The sequence below is a fragment of the Zea mays genome, chromosome 4 (genome assembly GCF_902167145.1).
Source record: "Zea mays cultivar B73 chromosome 4, Zm-B73-REFERENCE-NAM-5.0, whole genome shotgun sequence".
Taxonomy (NCBI): Eukaryota; Viridiplantae; Streptophyta; class Magnoliopsida; order Poales; family Poaceae; genus Zea; species Zea mays.
Window position 1 is genome coordinate 30,567,720 of NC_050099.1, and position 18,963 is coordinate 30,586,682.

Consider the following 18,963-nt stretch of genomic DNA (forward strand, 5'->3'; position numbering starts at 1 on the left):
CAATGGACCAATCAAGGAGGAAGTATACGTGGAACAACCCCCTGGCTTTGAGGATGACAGGTATCCTGACCACGTCTACAAGCTCTCTAAGGCGCTCTATGGACTTAAGCAAGCCCCAAGAGCGTGGTATGAATGCCTTAGAGATTTCCTTATTACTAATGCTTTCAAGGTTGGGAAAGTTGATCCTACTCTCTTTACTAAGACTTGTAATGGTGATCTTTTTATATGCCAAATATATGTCGATGACATTATATTTGGTTCTACTAATCAAAAGTCTTGTGAGGAGTTAGCAGGGTGATGATGCAAAAGTTCGAGATGTCAATGATGGGCGAGTTGAACTACTTCCTTGGATTTCAAGTGAAGCAACTCAAGGAAGGAACCTTCATACCCCAAACGAAGTACACTCAAGATTTGCTCAAGAGGTTTGGGATGAAGGATGCAAAGCCCGCGAAGACACCTATGGGAACGGATGGACATCTGGACCTCAACAAAGGAGGTAAGTCCGTTGATCAAAAGGCATACCAGTCTATGATAGGTTCTTTGCTTTATCTTTGTGCTAGTAGACCGGATATTATGCTAAGTGTATGCATGTGTGCTAGATTTCAATCCGACCCCAAGGAGTGTCACCTTGTGGCCGTTAAGCAAATTCTTAGATATTTAGTGTCTATGCCTTGCTTTGGGATCTGGTATCCAAAGGGGTCTACCTTTGACTTAATCGGATACTCAGATTCTGACTATGCCGGATGCAAGGTTGATAGGAAGAGCACATCAGGGACTTGCCAATTTCTAGGAAGGTCCCTGGTGTCTTGGAGCTCTAAGAAACAAACTTCTGTTGCCCTATCCATTGCTGAGGCCGAGTATGTCATCGCAGGACAGTGTTGCGCGCCACTACTTTGGATTAGGCAAACCCTCCAGGACTTTGGCTACAATCTGAGCAAAGTCCCACTCCTATGTGATAATGAGAGTGCAATCCGCTTGGTAGATAATCCTATTGAACACAGCCGCACTGAACACATAGACATCCGGCATCACTTCTTGAGAGACCACCAGCAAAGGGGAGATATCGATATTTATCATATTAGCACCGAGAACCAGCTAGCCGATATCTTCACCAAGCCTTTAGATGAGAAAAGGTTTTGTAGGTTGCGTAGTGAGCTAAATGTCTTAGATTCGCGTAACTTGGATTGATCTATAGCATACATGTGTTCTATGCCTTTGATCATGTTATTTTAAGCATTAATGTCTTTAATTGCTTATACTTGGTGCTCAAGTTGCACAAGTCATCCCCGGACCTCACAAGTCCCTATGCAAATGATGCACATGTTTAGGGTGAGGACGTGCTACAACTTGACTCCCTTGAGACTAACTTGTTTGTTGAGTACTCTTGAAATAGTCTCAAAGGGATATTGAAAGGGAAAAGTGAACTTGGACAAAGAAAGAGCTTCCACTGCATTCCAGTAAAAATGTATCTTGTCCTAAGTTCTTTGTTGTGCTCTCATTGCTTTTTACTCTTATTTGACATTTTGGTGATGCAATGGGGTTAAAGGGCCAAAAAGGTCTCCTGTTTTGGTGCTTAATGCCAAAGGGGGAGAAATTAAGGCAAAAGCAAATGGATCAGCCAACCACTTGTGAAATTTCAAAAATTGTAGAGTTGGAAGTTTTGTATTTGATCAAAACTCTCTTATTGCAAAAATTGTTCTCTTATGGGGGAGAATTTTGATTATGGGAAAAAGGGGGAGTTTTTGACATTTGATCAAATTTACTCATAATAGATCTCTTGATTTGACAAAACAAGTGTGTTTGACATAGAGATAGGAAAAATAATTTGTTTTGTGAAAATAAACCAAGTGGTGGCAAATGTGATCCAAATGTGCCAAATTCTATGTGAGTAAATTGGTCTTCAATTTGCACTCATTGAGAATGACATTGCACTTGTAGATGCTTTTAAATGTGTTAGCATAAATCACTAAAAGGGGGAGATTGAAAGGGAAATGTGCCCTTGGGCCATTTCTATAAATGTTTTGGTGATTAGATGCCCAACACATATTATTTTGGTTCATATGTGCTAAGTACTAAAGAGATGCAAATCAAGAATCAAGGTATGAATCTAGCCTTAGTGAATTGTTTATGGTACTAACATATTCCTCTAAGTGCTAGGAACCTTGCTAAATCAAATGAAATTGGATTGAAGAAGTTTGGCTAAAAGCAGCCAGAGATGCACCAACCTGCGATTCACCGGACCGTCGGGTGTGCACCAGACAGTGTCCGGTGCCCAGGCTGGTCCGGCGACGAACTCATCGCTCTCAGGAAATCGCCGAGGGCGTCGCGGCTAAAATTCACCGGACTGTCCTGTGAGCCAACAGTGCCCACGCCAACGATCGGCAGCGCAGTCAGCGGGCGACGCGTGGCCAGAGCCAACGGTCACTTGGTCGCACCAGACTGTTCGGTGTGCACCGGACAGTGTCCGGTGTGGCAAGTGGACCGAGGGCTCAACGGTCAGCTTCGCCAGAAAATGAAAGAAATCCAGCACTGTTCATGTCCGGTGGTGCACCGGACTGTCCGGTGCGCCAGCGGACAGAAGGCAAGAATTGCCTACCAAATGGAGTTCCAACGGCTCCTAGCTGCCTTGGGGCTATAAAAGGGACCCCTAGGCGCATGGAGCAGCACACCAAGCCTCCATTGAACATCTTAAGACGCTTAGACTCTGCAAGCACGCATCCAGATCTTTGTGTTTGAGATTTGAGCACTTCTTGAGTTGTAAACTCCCTGCGCTGTGTTTGTGTGCTCTTTTCTTGACTTGTGTGCGTGTCGTTGCTGCGACTCTAGCTCTTGCGTGTGTTTCTTTCCCTCCCTTACTCTTGTGGTTTTTATTTTGATCAACATTGTAAGGATGAGAGGCTCCAACTTGTGGAGATTCCTCACAAACGGAAAACGACTCTAAGGAAGAAAACTGTGGTACTCAAGGTTGATCATTGGATCACTTGAGAGGGATTGAGTGCAATCCTTGACCGAAGAAGATCACCACAACGTGGAGTAGGCATTGGCCAAACCACAGGATAAAATCACTGTGTCTCTTGTGTTACTTTTCATTGTGATTGGTTTCTCTCCTTGAGTTCTCACTTAATCACTTGTGCTATTGTTCCTAAGTTCAATACTCATTTCAAAGGAACAATCAAGTGAAGAGTTCTCTCTATAGCATCTTGGTTTGAATTTTGCTAACATATCATCAACCAAGTTTGTGCTATTTAGTGTTGATTTTCACAGGATCACCTATTCACCCCCCCCCCCTCTAGATGCTCTCAGTTATGCAACTTTTCCATCTGTTCTACAAGATTGCTATTAAGGTTGTAGAGAATGATGACATTTACACAAAATACTCCAACGAAAGTTATGACACATTTAGTTGTGTTTTATGCTACAATTACCTCAAAATACTTCTTGATGCATTTTACGTCAATTTACGAAATTATTGATGCGTTTTACGTCAATTTTCGAAATTCTTGATGCGTTTTACACCAATTTACGATATTTTTTATGTGTTTTACGACAACCTTGTGCGAAGCGAGTACACAACAACTATTCCAAATTGTGTGCGACTTTTACGCCCCGAATAGTGGACCTCTTACCCATTATAAAGTCAATTGTAGTTTACGCTAAATTATACATAATTTTATGCTTCTTTTGTATTAGTTTTACGCTAAAACGGACAAAGCAAGATATACGACAACTACCACAAATCTTACGCATCTTTTACGCAACGTTGAGAATAAAGCGATAAATGTCCCATATTTATCGTGATTTTACAACACTACTTTCCTAATCTCAAACCAACCCAGATCTACGCACACTAGTCACGTATATACAATAGCATAAATGGTCTAATGTCTCGATATTGTATGGTTTATGATGTTACGTTTCATGTTCTTATGCAATCATAAACACTGAACAAACTTTGTAAAGTCGTCCCATGTGATTTGTGCGTCAGCAGATTCTTTTTGCATGGTTTATGCACATTATTCAATCTGTTTATCCCGTTATAATTGCTGACACGTGCATAGGTGAACTGCCTTCCTAGATTCGTTGCATGGTATATACAAATTCTATAACTCGGTTATACCAGCATAAATGCTGATGCAATCACACGGGTGGTGGCCTATCCGCGTCCTGGCTAGGGCTTCCCCTAAATTGAAGCCCATGGCTTCCATTACCTCGATCCTATATATATACTCATCATCGCCATGCCCAAAGCACCAACAAGCTAAGAAGCTCCATAGCTCAATTCAGAGAGCACAAACGCCAAATGGCTGCCAACACCTACTTTCTTCTTGTTGCTTCTCTAGCATTGCTTACTTCTCAGGCCATTGCCTCTGATCCTAGCCCGCTCCAAGACTTCTGTGTTGCCGACTAAAACTCTCCAGGTATGCATGCTCGAGTCATGATGTGTTCTTGTACTAAATACCTGATCAAATAAAGATCATTTGTTCAACTAGCGCATTTCTAGCTAGGTATGGCCTATCACCTTATGTTCTCAATTTAAATGTTGCTTGCCTTCGTCTATGCATCTAGTGAAGGTGAATGGATTTGATTGCAAGGACCCCTTGGCTGTGAACGTTGATGACTTCTTCAAGGCTGCAAAACTTGACCAAGAGCAAGGTGGGATCCAACGTTACTTTGATCAATGCCATGCCGCTGCCTGGACTCAACACATTGGGCATCTCTTTGGCTCACATTGACTATGCACCGTTAGGCCAAAATCCTCAACACACACACCCACGTGCCACAGAGATCCTCACCGTGCTTGAGGGGACACTCTACGTCGGTATTGTTACCTCCAACCAAGCTGACAGAAGCAACAAGCTATTTGTCAAGGTTCTCAACAAGGGTGATGTGTTTGTATTCCCCCAAGGACTAATCCACCTCCAGTTCAACCCAGTACATGACAAGCCAGTAGTCGCGCTCGCTGCTCTAAGTAGCCAGAACCCTAGAGCTATTACTATTGCCAATGCAGTCTTTGGATCAAAGCCACCTATCTCGGATGATGTCCTAGCTAAGGCCTTTCAGGTGCAAAAGGGGTCAATTGATTAGCTTCAAGCTCAGTTTTGGGAGAACAACCACTACTAAAAAAATCAAGTCTGAGTTCAACATATGATAATAAAGAAGTGTACTTGTATTTTACATACTACTCTATGTGTTTACCTTTTTCTATGTTGTGGCTGATAATAAAATAAATGTTCATTATTTATGTACTATAATTGTAATTGTGTCCCTGTTGTGGCTTCACCACAGTGTCCTTAATCGAAAAGAAAATGTAAGGTATATGACAGTCTATCATTTCCCATTTTATTGGAATGGATCATATGGTCATACACCTCTACAATTGTGTACAGTTCATATAGTAAGCAATCTAGAACTATCTTGTTGCACCATAGCTTTCGAACCACTCCTTGAAATGTAGTTTATAAGAGCGAATAACATAATTAGACCACACCTGAAATTCCATCCATTATCATTCAACCCACTAGTGGACCTTGAATTAAATACCAATTCTCAAGAGCAACTATAACAAAATGTGGTAGTACCACCAACAAGGAGAGACCAAATCAAAGAATATCTAAGAATTTCAGCGGTATCATGGCAGTTGTGGCCTGCGGCAGAGCTGGTGGCTAGCGCCCGGTGTGCGGTGCAGCGGGCAGGCTGGATGCGGCATGGGGCACGTCGATGCGAGCGACAGGAGGATGTGAAGTAGCACGGGAAAACGCCTAGGGTTTGGGATGGTCGCTTGATCGGGTATGTTTTGTTGGACTATGGGAATGATATCTAGGCTATTGGACTGTCGAAGCCCATGCACATTGCTCGGGCAAGCCAGGGCTAGGTTTCGCCCCTAACACATAAACAATATTTCTTGTCATAATTTGGAGTTGAATATTACATGGAGCCATCCAAATTACTAACAAAAAACTGAACTATCGATTGGTGCATCAATTAAGAATAGTTATAACGACATGCTTCTTCCACTACATGCATATAGTAACAGAAGTCAAGTAACATATTAGATCACATCCACAATTGGACAATATAAGACTAGTTATATTCACTTCACAAATGCAACACAAAACTACAAACTCATGAGAAATCTAACAGTCTAGTCACAGTAGTAAAAGGCACTATGCCAAAATAACACAAAGTTAAGGAGACACCAAATTAAAACACTTCACTACCGTATGAGACTAGTGATGAGGGTAAAAGTAACAAATCACTATTAGTCATCGCTCATGACAAAAGAAAATAAATCCTTTTATTGCTTATATCCTTTCTTTTTTCTAAAATCTCCTTGTGTCAAAAATATGTTAAGAATATGATTATAGAAATGGATAAAACATGAGTAATGTATATAGGACCAGAATAGAGATTTTTTTAGTTATTGTAAATTGTAATCAAAGACATGTTTAGCCAAAACAAGTCAACATTGAGATTCACATCTGTGTTGGAATAGAGGTGGAAATGTTCATGCATCTTGTTACAGATCAGCTTGGATAGAGTAGAGTTGGCAACAATAGAAGACAATCTACTATTGAGCACAAAAGTGGCAATGTTTAATCAGCCATATTGAAATGGATGCATGTGTCACTAATGTGTCAATGATATTATTGATGTTGTAAACCATGTGTTCAACCTTACCATCTTAAGGTGACATGTGATTGTTATTCCGTAGGATGTTAAAACAGAAACCAAAGACAACAAATTTAATAGAGCAATTATTATCACTCGTGAACTGAAAAACACAAAGAAGGTTGAACAAGGTTAGGCACATAAGGAAAATGTTTAAGACAAAATTAGTTGCATTTATAGGAAAGATATAGTTGCCACCACAACAGTAAAATGAAAAAATTTCGATAGCCTAAACCGTCAGACGTAACAACCTACACTGTCGGACATAAGTTATGTCCAACGGTTTAGGACTTATGTCCAACAGCAATGGTCTGTAGGCTGTAAAAGGTCGAAAATAAGGTGATTTTCGATGACCTCCAAGGGTCATCGACATTTAAAGGCGTTGATGGCCATGACGGCGTCTAGTGGGCCCCACAACCTTATGCCCGATGACCTGCATCTCTTCCATCCTATCGTAGTGCCCCCTATTCATCTGAACTTATGATATAATATGAGGAGGTGGGTCCTCACCATGGTGCACCCACACCTCATAGCCAGGCATATAGTCGTTATTACAAAGATTTATCGACATAGTCTTTGTGTCAAGGAAATAAATGTTCTGACACTTGCAACAAGGGCACCTAATGTCGGTTCCGGTCTTCGGCCTAGCAAAAGCACGGTCGTGAAAAGCATTGGTCTTGGCAACCCACTCACTTGATAGAGCCCCTCTCTTCTTCCAACCTTCATACATCCATCGACGATCCTCTGTCATAATAGATACGAAACGTTAACTTAGTTTAGTAATACACAAATAGTCGATTATTACGAAGAAATCACTCCCCTATATCTATAGGAAAGGATAAGTCCTAAATTCAACCAGGAGTGACCAACAAAGCTCATATTTATGACAAGGCATGAGCTCGAGCAAAATTTTGGCAGCATAACCCCAATGTTCTCCATTTACATGCCTGAAAACATAGAACAAAGGGGTTATGCTGCTAAAATTACGCACGAGCACATGTCTTGTTATAAATATGAGCTCTGTCGGTCACTCTGAGGCTATCCAATAAAGGGACAATTCTTCCCCAACATACATCACATGCATCGCATGTGAGGTGTGCTAGACCGAAATGGGTGATGCATAGGTTCCGTTCCATTTGTTAACTCTATGATACACACGTTTATGCTACATTCATGGATCGATATTATATAATTCAACTAATAAAACACTAATACAATGTTTTATACTACAAAACATTGTTTCGAGTGAAAATAATATTAAATGACCTTATTTCCAAAGGTTTAATAATTACCCTTAGAAATTACATATTTAAGTTATTTAAGCACCCCTAAATGAACTAAAACAATCTAAATAAACTACATAATCACCATTACGGTCGTCATATATAAAACACACATGTTTCATACAAACAAATAATCAATCAACGCATGTAATTATAAAACAAATGGTCTTACTTCGGGAGGTAGGATGATGCTGTGGAAGGTGGGGAGGCGCTCCGGAAGGCATGTGATGGTCGAGGCGACGCTGCGGGAGGTGGGCGGAGCTTCGGGAGGCATGTGGTGGGTGGAGGCGCCACGACGGATGGCGCTACGGGCGGCGACGGCTTTGGCTCTAGCGGATGGAGCTTCGGGAAGCGTATGGTGGGTGGCGGTGCCCTGGCGGATGGCGCTACAGGCGGCGGCGACTTCAGCTCCAGCGGAGGGATGAGCCCCCAGCAGGCAGCGTGGCACCGATGAACGAGTGCGTGCATGACTAGAAGATGGCGGCGACGGCGAACAACTTTGGCAGGGCGCGGAGCCGGGGACGGGCCGAGGGAGGACACAGGCCACCGGCGATGGCGGGGTGGCGACGATGGGTCGAGCGGCTACGGTATATGGCGTGAGAGAGTGTGGGCGGGCACACGTGGGGAAAGAATGTGAAACAACGTGGTCGGGCGTTGTTTCCTTAAATCGACGCATGTCCGACGACATGTCTGGCAGTTGTGGGACATAAGGATTATGTGTGACGGTGGTCAGACAAGTCGTCGAATATTATGTTATGTCCGTCGGCCCAAAGAAACCGTTGGACATTAGTATTACTTCCGACAGGTGTCCTTGAGACCATGGAAATAAGCAAGCAGTCGGATGTTTTTTTTGTTTCATGTTGTGCATGATAGGTAAAAAAATTTATCTGCCATGGCTAACCACGACGAAAGAATGAGGCTCGGAGTCGAAAGAAAAGCACAACTTATTTGTCTCGACGTTTTTATTGTAAGTTATTGTAGTGGGAGTCCCTACGGTATTTTTATATCAAAGAATGAGTATCTATAGGTTACATGTGGGATCGAGAGAGAGGTTACAATGTTTGTGTCCATAGACTAACGGAGTGTTTTATTATATAATAATTGAGCATAGTATCTCCCTTTTGAACACTTCTTTTACAATTCAAAGTTGTTGGTGGTGGAATGTTTTCGAAGATCCAATCGTTTCTGCATTTCTAGATGCACAATTTTATATGTCTCGACGTGGTTGACAAGTACAATAGAGATTAGATTAAATTGGACAGTTGTACCACATTGACATATGGGTAATTGATTGACAGGGGGTTCGGCTATTAGGGGGGAAGTGGCACCAACGGACGAGTGCGGGTGAGGCTTCAAGATGGCGGCAAGAGCGGCGACGACGAACAGCTTCGGTGGGGCGGAGAGCCGAGGACTGGCCGAGAGGGCGTGGGCTGGTCGTCGAAGCCAGGGACGGGGTTGGCCGGCGATGGCAGGGCGGCGACGACAGGTCGAGCGGCTACGGCATACGGCGGGAGAGAGAGAGAGCGGGCCCGCATGGGGAGAGAAAGTGAAACGGCATGGTCGGGCGCTGTTCGACTTATGTCCGACGACGTGTCTAACAGCCGTGAGACATAATGATTATGTGTGACGGTGGTCAGACAAGCCGCTAAATATTATGTTATCTCCGTGGGCCCAAAGAAACCATCAGACATTAGTATTACTTCCGGCTGGTGTCCCTGAGATCATCGGAAATAAGCAAGCAATCGGATGTTTCTATGTTTCCTGTTGTGCATGATAGGAAATAAGCAAGCAATCGGCAGGGGGGCCGGCTGTTAGGGGGAGAACACCATTGGCACCACTGCCATTAGCACCGGAGGTGGGAATTAGGACCCTGTCATGCTGGAGGTCAAGGAGTTGGTGCCCGCCATTACTCTAAAGCTACGTACTAAGAAGCAGTCAAGTGCTTGCTTGATCTAGCTAGTAAAACGTGTACGACACATGTTGGTTTGGTGGAACTGACAGATATTATATTCCACAAGACGAACAAGTAAAAATGCTGTCACATGTTGGTTCGGCTGAGAAACAGTAGCATAGTGGTTGAAGGACGAACCTGCCCGGTGCACAACTCAAAAGAAAAGCCATAGTTTTCTCTATGTCGATGTCGACAAGTAAATAGAGATTAGATTATATTAAACTGGACGTGGTTCTACCACAGTAGCATAGTCGTTGATCGGCATGGGAACGTCTAACATAAATATTCGATAAAATTTTAAAACGCAGCAATTTTCACTAGCGGTTTTATTACCTCGTCTGCTAGTGAAATCGATTTTCACTGGCGGTTTTACTAGCCCGACCGCTAGTGGAAATCGATTTCCACTGGCGGTTCTCAGTTACCCGTCTGTACAAATAATTTTAAAGAAACTAGTACAATGTTCGTCGTTGCGACAACACACAATCATATTTGATAACTATAAAAATAAATTTAATATCAAAGTGAGCATATGGTCCACATATTAGATATTAAACTGATAAAAACAAATATTATAATTTATCTTAGTGACAACGTTTGAACTTACATGTGACGACGTTTTCATGTACTAGTTAATGATAAAAATAAATAATTACCTTATCAAAAGATCACTCATTGTACAAATGTGTTTTTTATGTACACATTATGATTTCTTACATCTAACAATGTGTAGAAGTAACAATGTTTTACATTAATAACATATGAAGTGATGTCACTTATTTAGAAGTGACAAGGTGGCCTCCTACTCCTCCTTGTGGTCCCTCTCGGTCACCTGTTTAAGCTAAAAGGCAACGATGGGGAAGGTGCGTCAGAGCCCGGCGAGGGTGTGCAACATGAGCTTGGTGTCGGAGGGGTTGACCTACAAACATTATTATAGGTCGGTGAGTGTGGTGGACGGGGTGGCGCTAGCGCGACATGCACGGAGGGTCGTTGGCGACCATGTGCGGCATGCATGGAGTTTGTTTGGAGCGTGGTGGCGGGTCGCAGCCGTGGCATCCGATCGTCTATTCCGTTGAGCCTCAGGGTGGGGGCAACGTTTGGGGCGGGCCGCAATGACACCTGGTCCGGTGCGCCGTTGGCGACGACAAAATCGAGGCTAGGGCGCCGTCAGCGGAGGCGATGGGATGGGGCCAGGGTTGCTGGTTGATCAGGGCAGGGGATCGGGTCCTATTGTTTTTGGGGCTGGGGCAGGGGATCAGGTCCCATTGTTTTCGGGGCCGGGGCGGGGGATCGGGTCCTGTTGTTTTTGGGGCCGGGACGGCGGGATCGGGGCGCGTGGGATCGTTCGGATGGTGGGCAAATCGGACGGCTTAGATTGCATAAAGGTACAACGGACGGCTGAGTTTGCGTAACAGTAGAACGATTGGGAGGCAGCCTACCCCTTGCAGCCTTAATAAGTAGTAGAGGTTATACGACGGTATGGTGGTGCACTTTCCCTTTGTTGACTTCTCTCCGTCTTCTTTTTGGGGGGGGGAGTTGACTCTTTCTATATACATTGGTGATTAGTGAGCACACGAATAGTTGGTCTCTTTGCTTCTTAGTTGGTCTCCTCAGCTGGTCTCTTTCAACGTGCTCCTTGATTTGTTTTTTAATGACAAATAACAGTGTTTGTGTTGGTTCATTGCACAACCTATATAAGTTTTATGCTACCATACGTACATAGAAAGAGTCAACTCACAAAAATTATAGAAATAGTCAGCAATGCTTGTTCGCCTTGTGGAATATATATCTGTCAGCTCCACACCAAACGAACTTGTGTCTTACAAGTTTTACTAGATGAAGCACTTGATTGCTTCTTAATACGTAGCTTTACACTAATACGTGAAGGACAGGATGGCTTAGCATCATATAAAATACAGAGCAGTTTTCCCTTGTCGATCTTTTTTTGCTAGATATATATTTAACTCTCTCCCGTTCAGGCTATCGCTAGCAGCTTCCCTATGTCACCTCCTATCGTCTCACTCTATTTCGAACTTCACTATATAAACAGTACAGTCAATCTACAGTACGAAACAATGTTTTACATAATCATATACACGCCCTGGTGAGCACGGCCACATCGATCACCTGTCGTCATTAGGGCTGGAAAATAAGCTCGAGGCTCGCGAGCCGGCTCGAGCTCGGTGCGGCTCGGCTCGGCTCGGAGCGGCTCGCGAGCCTCGAGCGAGCCGAGCCGAGCCAGTATTTTGAGCTCGTTGCGCTAGCGAGCCGAGCCGAGCCGGCTCGTTCCGGCTCGCGAGCCGGCTCGCGAGCTTTTCCAAATTACTTAATATGTAGAATAATGATGGATATTGAGTAATTTTATAGATAGTCAGTTTGTTTCTTAACGTTTCATGATAAATATATAACAATTAATAATTTAGATTACTCATAATGATGAATGATATCTATATATTTATATTTATATACTAATAATTCAATAGATAATGCAATTATATATATCAGGGTGTGGCTCGCGAGCCGAGCCGAGCCGGCTCGCGAGCCATCTTCGAGCCGAGCCGAGCCTGCCTCCCCAGCTCGTGAAATGGGCGAGCCGAGCCGAGCCGAGCTCGGCTCGGCTCGTTTCCAGCCCTAGTCGTCATGACGACTTTTTTTTTGCCGATTGCCCGACATAAAGTACTCGGCAAAGAGGCCGTAGCCAATAAACTGTTTACCGAGACCTATTTGTCGAGTGTTACACTCGGTAAAGCATTTGCCAACTGTTATTGAGGTTTTGATAAGTGTCGCATGCACTCCGCAAAGAACATTGTTCCAGTAGTGGTTGTTACAGTTGGTTTGGTGTGAAACTGAAAGATGTATATATTCCACAATTTAGAAAAGCAAAAAAATTGTGAACACGCTAGTAAACAATGCAAACATTAATATGTTATATATGACTCGTCAAGTGATCACGGATGACGGATGACGAAACGAAGATTGTTGGATATAGTTACGACTACATGAGGTGGTGCCGTTTGGTTCCCATATTTGTAACGTGATATGTAATTGGTAATGTTAAATTATGTTTGTTTAAGTCTAACCGTAATCGAATACTACACTAGAAAGTGATACCGACCTATTTAAATTTATTACCGTTGATAACTGAGCATGAATCATTGTCATTACCATTTATATTACATTTCGTTGACCAAACTGTAGAAAATATTACACGTTGGTGTGAGCACAAGAATAGATCGTTCCATGAACCATTATCACAGTCCAGCAACTGCAACAAATAATTTGTCTTCTCATGTGCGAGATGGGGGTAGAAATGGATGTCCAATCGTCCGTTTTTTATATGTATCCGATCCATCGACGAATCCTCCATTATTTCGCAGTTTATTAACAATTTAAAATTTGGATCACTAAGAAATCGCAGTTCGCTGGAACCTAGCCACTCAAATATACAAAAAGAAAAGAAAGAACACACAAAAGGCATCGTAGGTTTAAACCGCTGAAATAAGATAACTGTACTGTGTCGTCATCAGCAGGTTCAGGCTGCTAGCTAGGGACTATTTCTCCAGGTCGGCTGATAGGTTCAACCAAAGACTTATTCAGCTACTGATACGTACACGTTGCCACATGCGCTCTGGCAGGCTATATAAACCTCACCGTCCCCACGCCCAATGCAAATAAAGCATCAACAACCATAGACACAAACACAACAAGCTAAGAAGCTACGTAGCTGAATTCAGAGAGTACAAACACAAAAGCGAGTGCAAAACCAAATGGCTGCCTCGACCTACTTCCTTCTTGTTGCGTTTCTAGCATTGGTCACTTCTCATGCCATTGCTTCTGATCCTAGCCCGCTCCAAGACTTCTGTGTTGCCGATAAAGACTCTCCAGGTATGCGTGCTCTCGTCTTAACTTATGTTGTGTTCTTATAATAAATACCTGATTAAATAAGGTTCATTTAATTTGTTCAAATCACATCTATGTACAATAAGCATTTCTAGGTATGCATGGACCAATGGCCTGTTCTCCATCTAACTGCTTGCCTTCGTCTATTCATACAGTGAAGGTGAATGGATTTGTTTGCAAGGACCCCATAGCTGTGAACGCTGACGACTTCTTCAAGGCTGCAAAACTGGACCAGCCTAGGGACACCACCAAGAGCAAGGTGGGATCCAACGTTACTTTGATCAATGTCATGCAGCTGCCTGGACTCAACACGTTGGGAATCTCGTTGGCTCGCATTGACTACATGCCCTTAGGACAGAATCCTCCACACACACACCCACGTGCCACGGAGATCCTCACCGTGCTTGAAGGGACACTCTACGTTGGATTTGTCACCTCCAACCAAGCTGACAGAAGTAACAAGCTATTTGCCAAGGTTCTCAACAAGGGCGATGTGTTTGTATTCCCCCAAGGACTAATCCACTTCCAGTTCAACCCGGCCCATGACAAGCCAGCAGTCGCGCTCGCTGCTCTAAGTAGCCAGAACCCTGGAGCTATTACTATTGCCAATGCAGTCTTTGGATCAAAGCCACCTATCTCGGATGATGTCCTAGCTAAGGCCTTTCAGGTGCAAAAGGGTACAATTGATTGGCTTCAAGCTCAGTTTTGGGAGAACAACCACTATTGAAAAAAATAAATCAAGTTACAGTTCATTGTATGGGAATATAATGATTTATTTACATTTTACATACTACTCTATGTATTTATTTTTTCTAGACTTTCAGCTGATAATAAAATAAATGGATTGTATTTATGTACTATAATTGTAATTGTGTCCCAACTGTGGTTCTACCACCATCTCCTTAATCGAAAGTGCATGTAATGTATATGGCACCCTCTCGTTTCCCATTTTATTGAGATGGTTCATATATTAAGCCATCTCTAGAACGATTGACATAATTACACCACTCCTAAAATTTCACTATTATCATGAATGATTATCATAAAGAACTGTCCTTAAAGATCAAATTTCATGGGTGGATTCTTATGCCAACCGTTCCTGAAAAATAGAAGATTTCTACTCAAAAGGTGCTAGCTAGCATGGTTGAGGACCAAAAAAATTAATAGATTTTCAAATATAGTCATTAAGTGACAAGCTTTATATCAAATTTGTAAAGCCCAACAATATCTAAAACTTTATAGGTAACAACTTTTTATTTAAGACCATTTAGAGACCTAAATATATGTTTTGTCTTCGAAGAGTTGAAAATTCAGAATTTCAAATTTCATTTCTAGTGGCAGTGGGCTTTCATTTTCCACCGTCAACACTTCTATAAAAAACTCTTATATAATTATATAGTGATTTGATATTTTTATACATGGCATACCAGTAATATAAATTCAACGTTATGCTTAATTGGTCTCTGTACTACCCACTTTGTAAGAAAAACCTAAAAAGAGAAATCTCATTCCTTCATATATGTGTCGAGGACCATAATTAGGGGTACCCTCAAGACGCCTAATTCTCAGCTGGTAACCCCCATCAGCATAAAGCTGCAAAGGCCTGATAGGTACGATTAAGTCAGGGATCAGTCCACACGAGTGACTCGATCACGCTTCACCCGAGCCTAGCCTCGGCCAAGGGCAGCCGACCTCGAGAGATTTCCGTCTCGCCCGAGGCCCCCCTTTTACGGCGGACACATCACCGGCTCGCCCGAGGCCTTGGCTTCGCTCAGAAGCAACCCTGACTAAATCGCCACACCGACTGACCAAGTTGCAGGAGCATTTAACGCAAAGGTGGCCTGACACCTTTATCCTGACACGCGCCCCCCCCCCCCCGGCAGAGCCGAAGTGACCGCTGTCACTCCACCGCTCCTCTGACCGGTCTGACAGAAGGACAGCGCCGCCTGCGCCACTCCGACTGCGGTGCCACTCGACAGAGTGAGTCTGACAGACAGTCAGGCCTTGCCAAAGGCGCCACGGCGAACTCTGCTCCGCCCGACCCCAGGGCTCGGACTCGGGCTAAGACCCGGAAGACGGCGAACTCCGCTCCGCCCGACCCCAGGGCTCGGACTCGGGCTAAGACCCGGAAGACGGCGAACTCCGCTCCGCCCGACCCCAGGGCTCGGACTCGGGCTAAGACCCGGAAGACGGCGAACTCCGCTCCGCCCGACCCCAGGGCTCGGACTCGGGCTAAGACCCGGAAGACGACGAAACTCCGCCTCGCCCGACCCCAGGGCTCGGACTCCGCCCTGGCCTCGGCCGAACGACTTCCGCCTCGCCCGACCCCATGGCTCGGGCTCGGCCTCGGCAACAGAGGACAGACTCAACCTCGGCTTCGGAGGAGCCCCCACGTCACCCTGCCTAGGGCGCAGACCCGCCACGTCAACAGGAAGCGCCATCATCATCCTACCCCGAATCGACTCGGGTCACGGAGAACAAGACCGGCGTCCCATCCGGCCAGCTCCGCCGGATGGGCAATGATGGCGCTCCACAAGCTCTGTGACGACGGCGGCCCCCAGCTCTCTTACGGAAGCAGGGCGACGTCAGCAGGGACTCGACCGCTCCAACAGCTGTCCCTCCGCCAGGCTCCGTCGCACCTCCGACAGCCACGACATCACGCCAGCAAGGTGCCAAGACCTCTCCGGCTGCCACATTGGCATGTACCTAGGGCGCTAGCTCTCTCTCCGCTAGACACGTAGCACTCTGCTACACCCCCCCATTGTACACCTGGATCCTCTCCTTACGACTATAAAAGGGAGGACCAGGGCCTTCTTAGAGAAGGTTGGCCGCGCGGGACCGAGGACGGGACAGGCGCTCTCTTGGGGCCGCTCGCTTCCCTCACCCGCGTGGACGCTTGTAACCCCCCTACTGCAAGCGCACCTGACCTGGGCGCGGGACGAACATGAAGGCCGCGGGACTTCCACCTCTCTCACGCTCGACTCCGGCCACCTCGCCTCTCCCCCCTTCGCGCTCGCCCACGCGCTCGACCCATCTGGGCTGGGGCACGCAGCACACTCACTCGTCGGCTTAGGGACCCCCCTGTCTCGAAACGCCAACAGTTGGCGCGCCAGGTAGGGGCCTGCTGCGTGCTGACGAACAGCTCCCCGTCAAGCTCCAGATGGGCAGTCTCCAGCAACCTCTCCGGCCCGGGGCGGTGCTTCGTTTCGGGACTCTTGAGTTCATGTCCTTCGACGGCAGCTACGACATGATACTTCTTCCACCGCCGCGCGACAACGACAATGGCGGCCGACAACCCGCCCGCCGGCGGCGGAATCGACGACATCTTCCCCGCGTGGTGGAAGGGCAACATTCGAGCTCGCTCCGTTCTCTCCCCCGCCAACGGAGGAGGAGGCGGGGCCGCCAAGGCCAGGCGGGAGGCCGCGCTTTGTTGGCCGTCGAGCGAATCGACGCCCCCGACGCCCCGACGGAAGGCACGCCGGACGTCGACCTCGCGTTCAAGACGGAGGCAAGCGCTGTCCCCCCGCGACACGCTGACCCCGAACAAGAAGACGACGCCAGCGCGCTCGCGGAAAGCCTGCAGGACGTCGCCCTCGTACCTGAGATGACGGTGCAACCAGTCCCCGATGTGACTACGTCGCCCCTCGTCGACCAAAAGGTACCAACTAACTCCCATCTTGCGTCATTTCAACTCGGCCTCAACCCGCCAAACGACCTCGTTTTGGCGGGCGCTCTCATCGAGGCGAGTGCAACCCCACTGGGGTTACGTATGCGGTCGCCTTGGGACCGGCTGACGAACGTCTCGACCTACGGGCCCTCTGGGTCCGAGGAAGATGACGATCCCAGCATCTGTTGGGATTTCTCCGGACTTGGCAACCCCAGTGCCGTGCGGGACTTCATGACCGCATGTGACTACTGCCTCTCCGACTGTTCCGACGGAAGCCGCAGCCTTGGTGACGAGAGCTGCGGCCCAAGCCGCGAATGTTTCCACATCGAGCTAGGGGATCCCTCCGAAGGCAACCATCTCGGCATGCCAGAGGACGGTGATCTTCCTAGGCCGGTGCCTCGCGCCGACATCCCACGGGAGCTAGCTGTGGTCCCTGCTCCGGCGGGGGGTTACGACCCACAACTCGAGCAAGTCCGCGAGGTGCAGGCCAGGCTCAACGAGGCAACAGGAGCGCTTGAGCCGATCCGTCGGGACGTCGGACAGGCATGGGCGGGCCAACCCTTGGCCGGAGAAATACGTCACCTGCCCCAAGGTCTCCAGCACCGCGTCGCCGACGATGTCAGGGTCAGGCCGCCGCCCGCATCCAGCGGGGTTGGTCAGAACCTGGCAGCCGCAGTGATGCTCCTCCGCGCGATGCCGGAGCCATCAACCACCGAGGGTCGGCGAATCCAGGGAGAGCTCAAGAATCTCCTGGAAGGCGCTGCGGCCCGACGGGCCGAGAGCACTGCCTCCCGAAGGCAAGGATATCCCTCGGAACCTCACGCCGCGACTTCCCGATTCATGCGGGAAGCCTCGGTCTACACCGGGCGCACGCGCAACACCGCGCCTGCGGCCCCGGGCCACCTCGGCAACGAGCACCATCGACGCGACCGTCGGGCTCACCTCGACGAAAGGGTGCGCCGAGGCTACCACCCCAGGCGTGGGGGGCGCTACGACAGCGGGGAGGATCGGAGTCCCTCGCCCGAACCACCCGGTCCGCAGGCCTTCAGTCGGGCCATCCGACGGGCGCCATTCCCGACCCGGTTCCGACCCCCGACTACTATCGCGAAGTACTCGGGGGAAACGAGACCGGAACTGTGGCTCGCGGACTACCGCCTTGCCTGCCAACTGGGTGGGACGGACGACGACAACCTCATCATCCGTAACCTCCCCCTGTTCCTCTCCGACACTGCCCGCGCCTGGTTGGAGCACCTGCCTCCGGGGCAGATCTCCAACTGGGACGACTTGGTCCAGGCCTTCGCTGGCAATTTCCAGGGCACATACGTGCGCCTCGGGAATTCCTGGGACCTTCGAAGTTGCCGGCAACAGCCGGGGGAGTCGCTCCGGGACTATATCCGGCGATTCTCGAAGCAGCGCACCGAGCTGCCCAACATCACCGACTCGGATGTCATCGGCGCGTTCCTCGCCGGCACCACTTGCCGCGACCTGGTGAGCAA

General features: G+C 47.1%; 1 protein-coding gene and 1 pseudogene across 1 annotated transcript; both read left to right on the plus strand.

The window, feature by feature from the left end:
• Positions 1-4,300: 4,300 nt before the first annotated feature.
• On the plus strand, positions 4,301-5,121 carry LOC109945490 (germin-like protein 12-2; annotated as a pseudogene).
• Positions 5,122-13,567: 8,446 nt separating this feature from the next.
• On the plus strand, positions 13,568-14,726 carry LOC103653022 (putative germin-like protein 12-4). Its single transcript, XM_008679999.3, has 2 exons — positions 13,568-13,785; positions 13,956-14,726. Exons 1-2 carry the CDS (start codon positions 13,668-13,670, stop codon positions 14,525-14,527), a joined length of 690 nt encoding a protein of 229 aa, XP_008678221.1. The 5' UTR covers positions 13,568-13,667; the 3' UTR covers positions 14,528-14,726.
• The last annotated feature ends 4,237 nt before the right edge of the window (positions 14,727-18,963 follow it).

Excerpts from the sequence above, each read along its gene's own strand:
- LOC103653022 (XM_008679999.3), top strand. The coding sequence starts at position 13,668 with ATGGCTGCCTCGACCTACTTCCTTCTTGTTGCGTTTCTAGCATTGGTC. Across the intron at positions 13,786-13,955 it reads TGCCGATAAAGACTCTCCAG|TGAAGGTGAATGGATTTGTT; the intron begins GTATGCGTGCTC and ends CTATTCATACAG.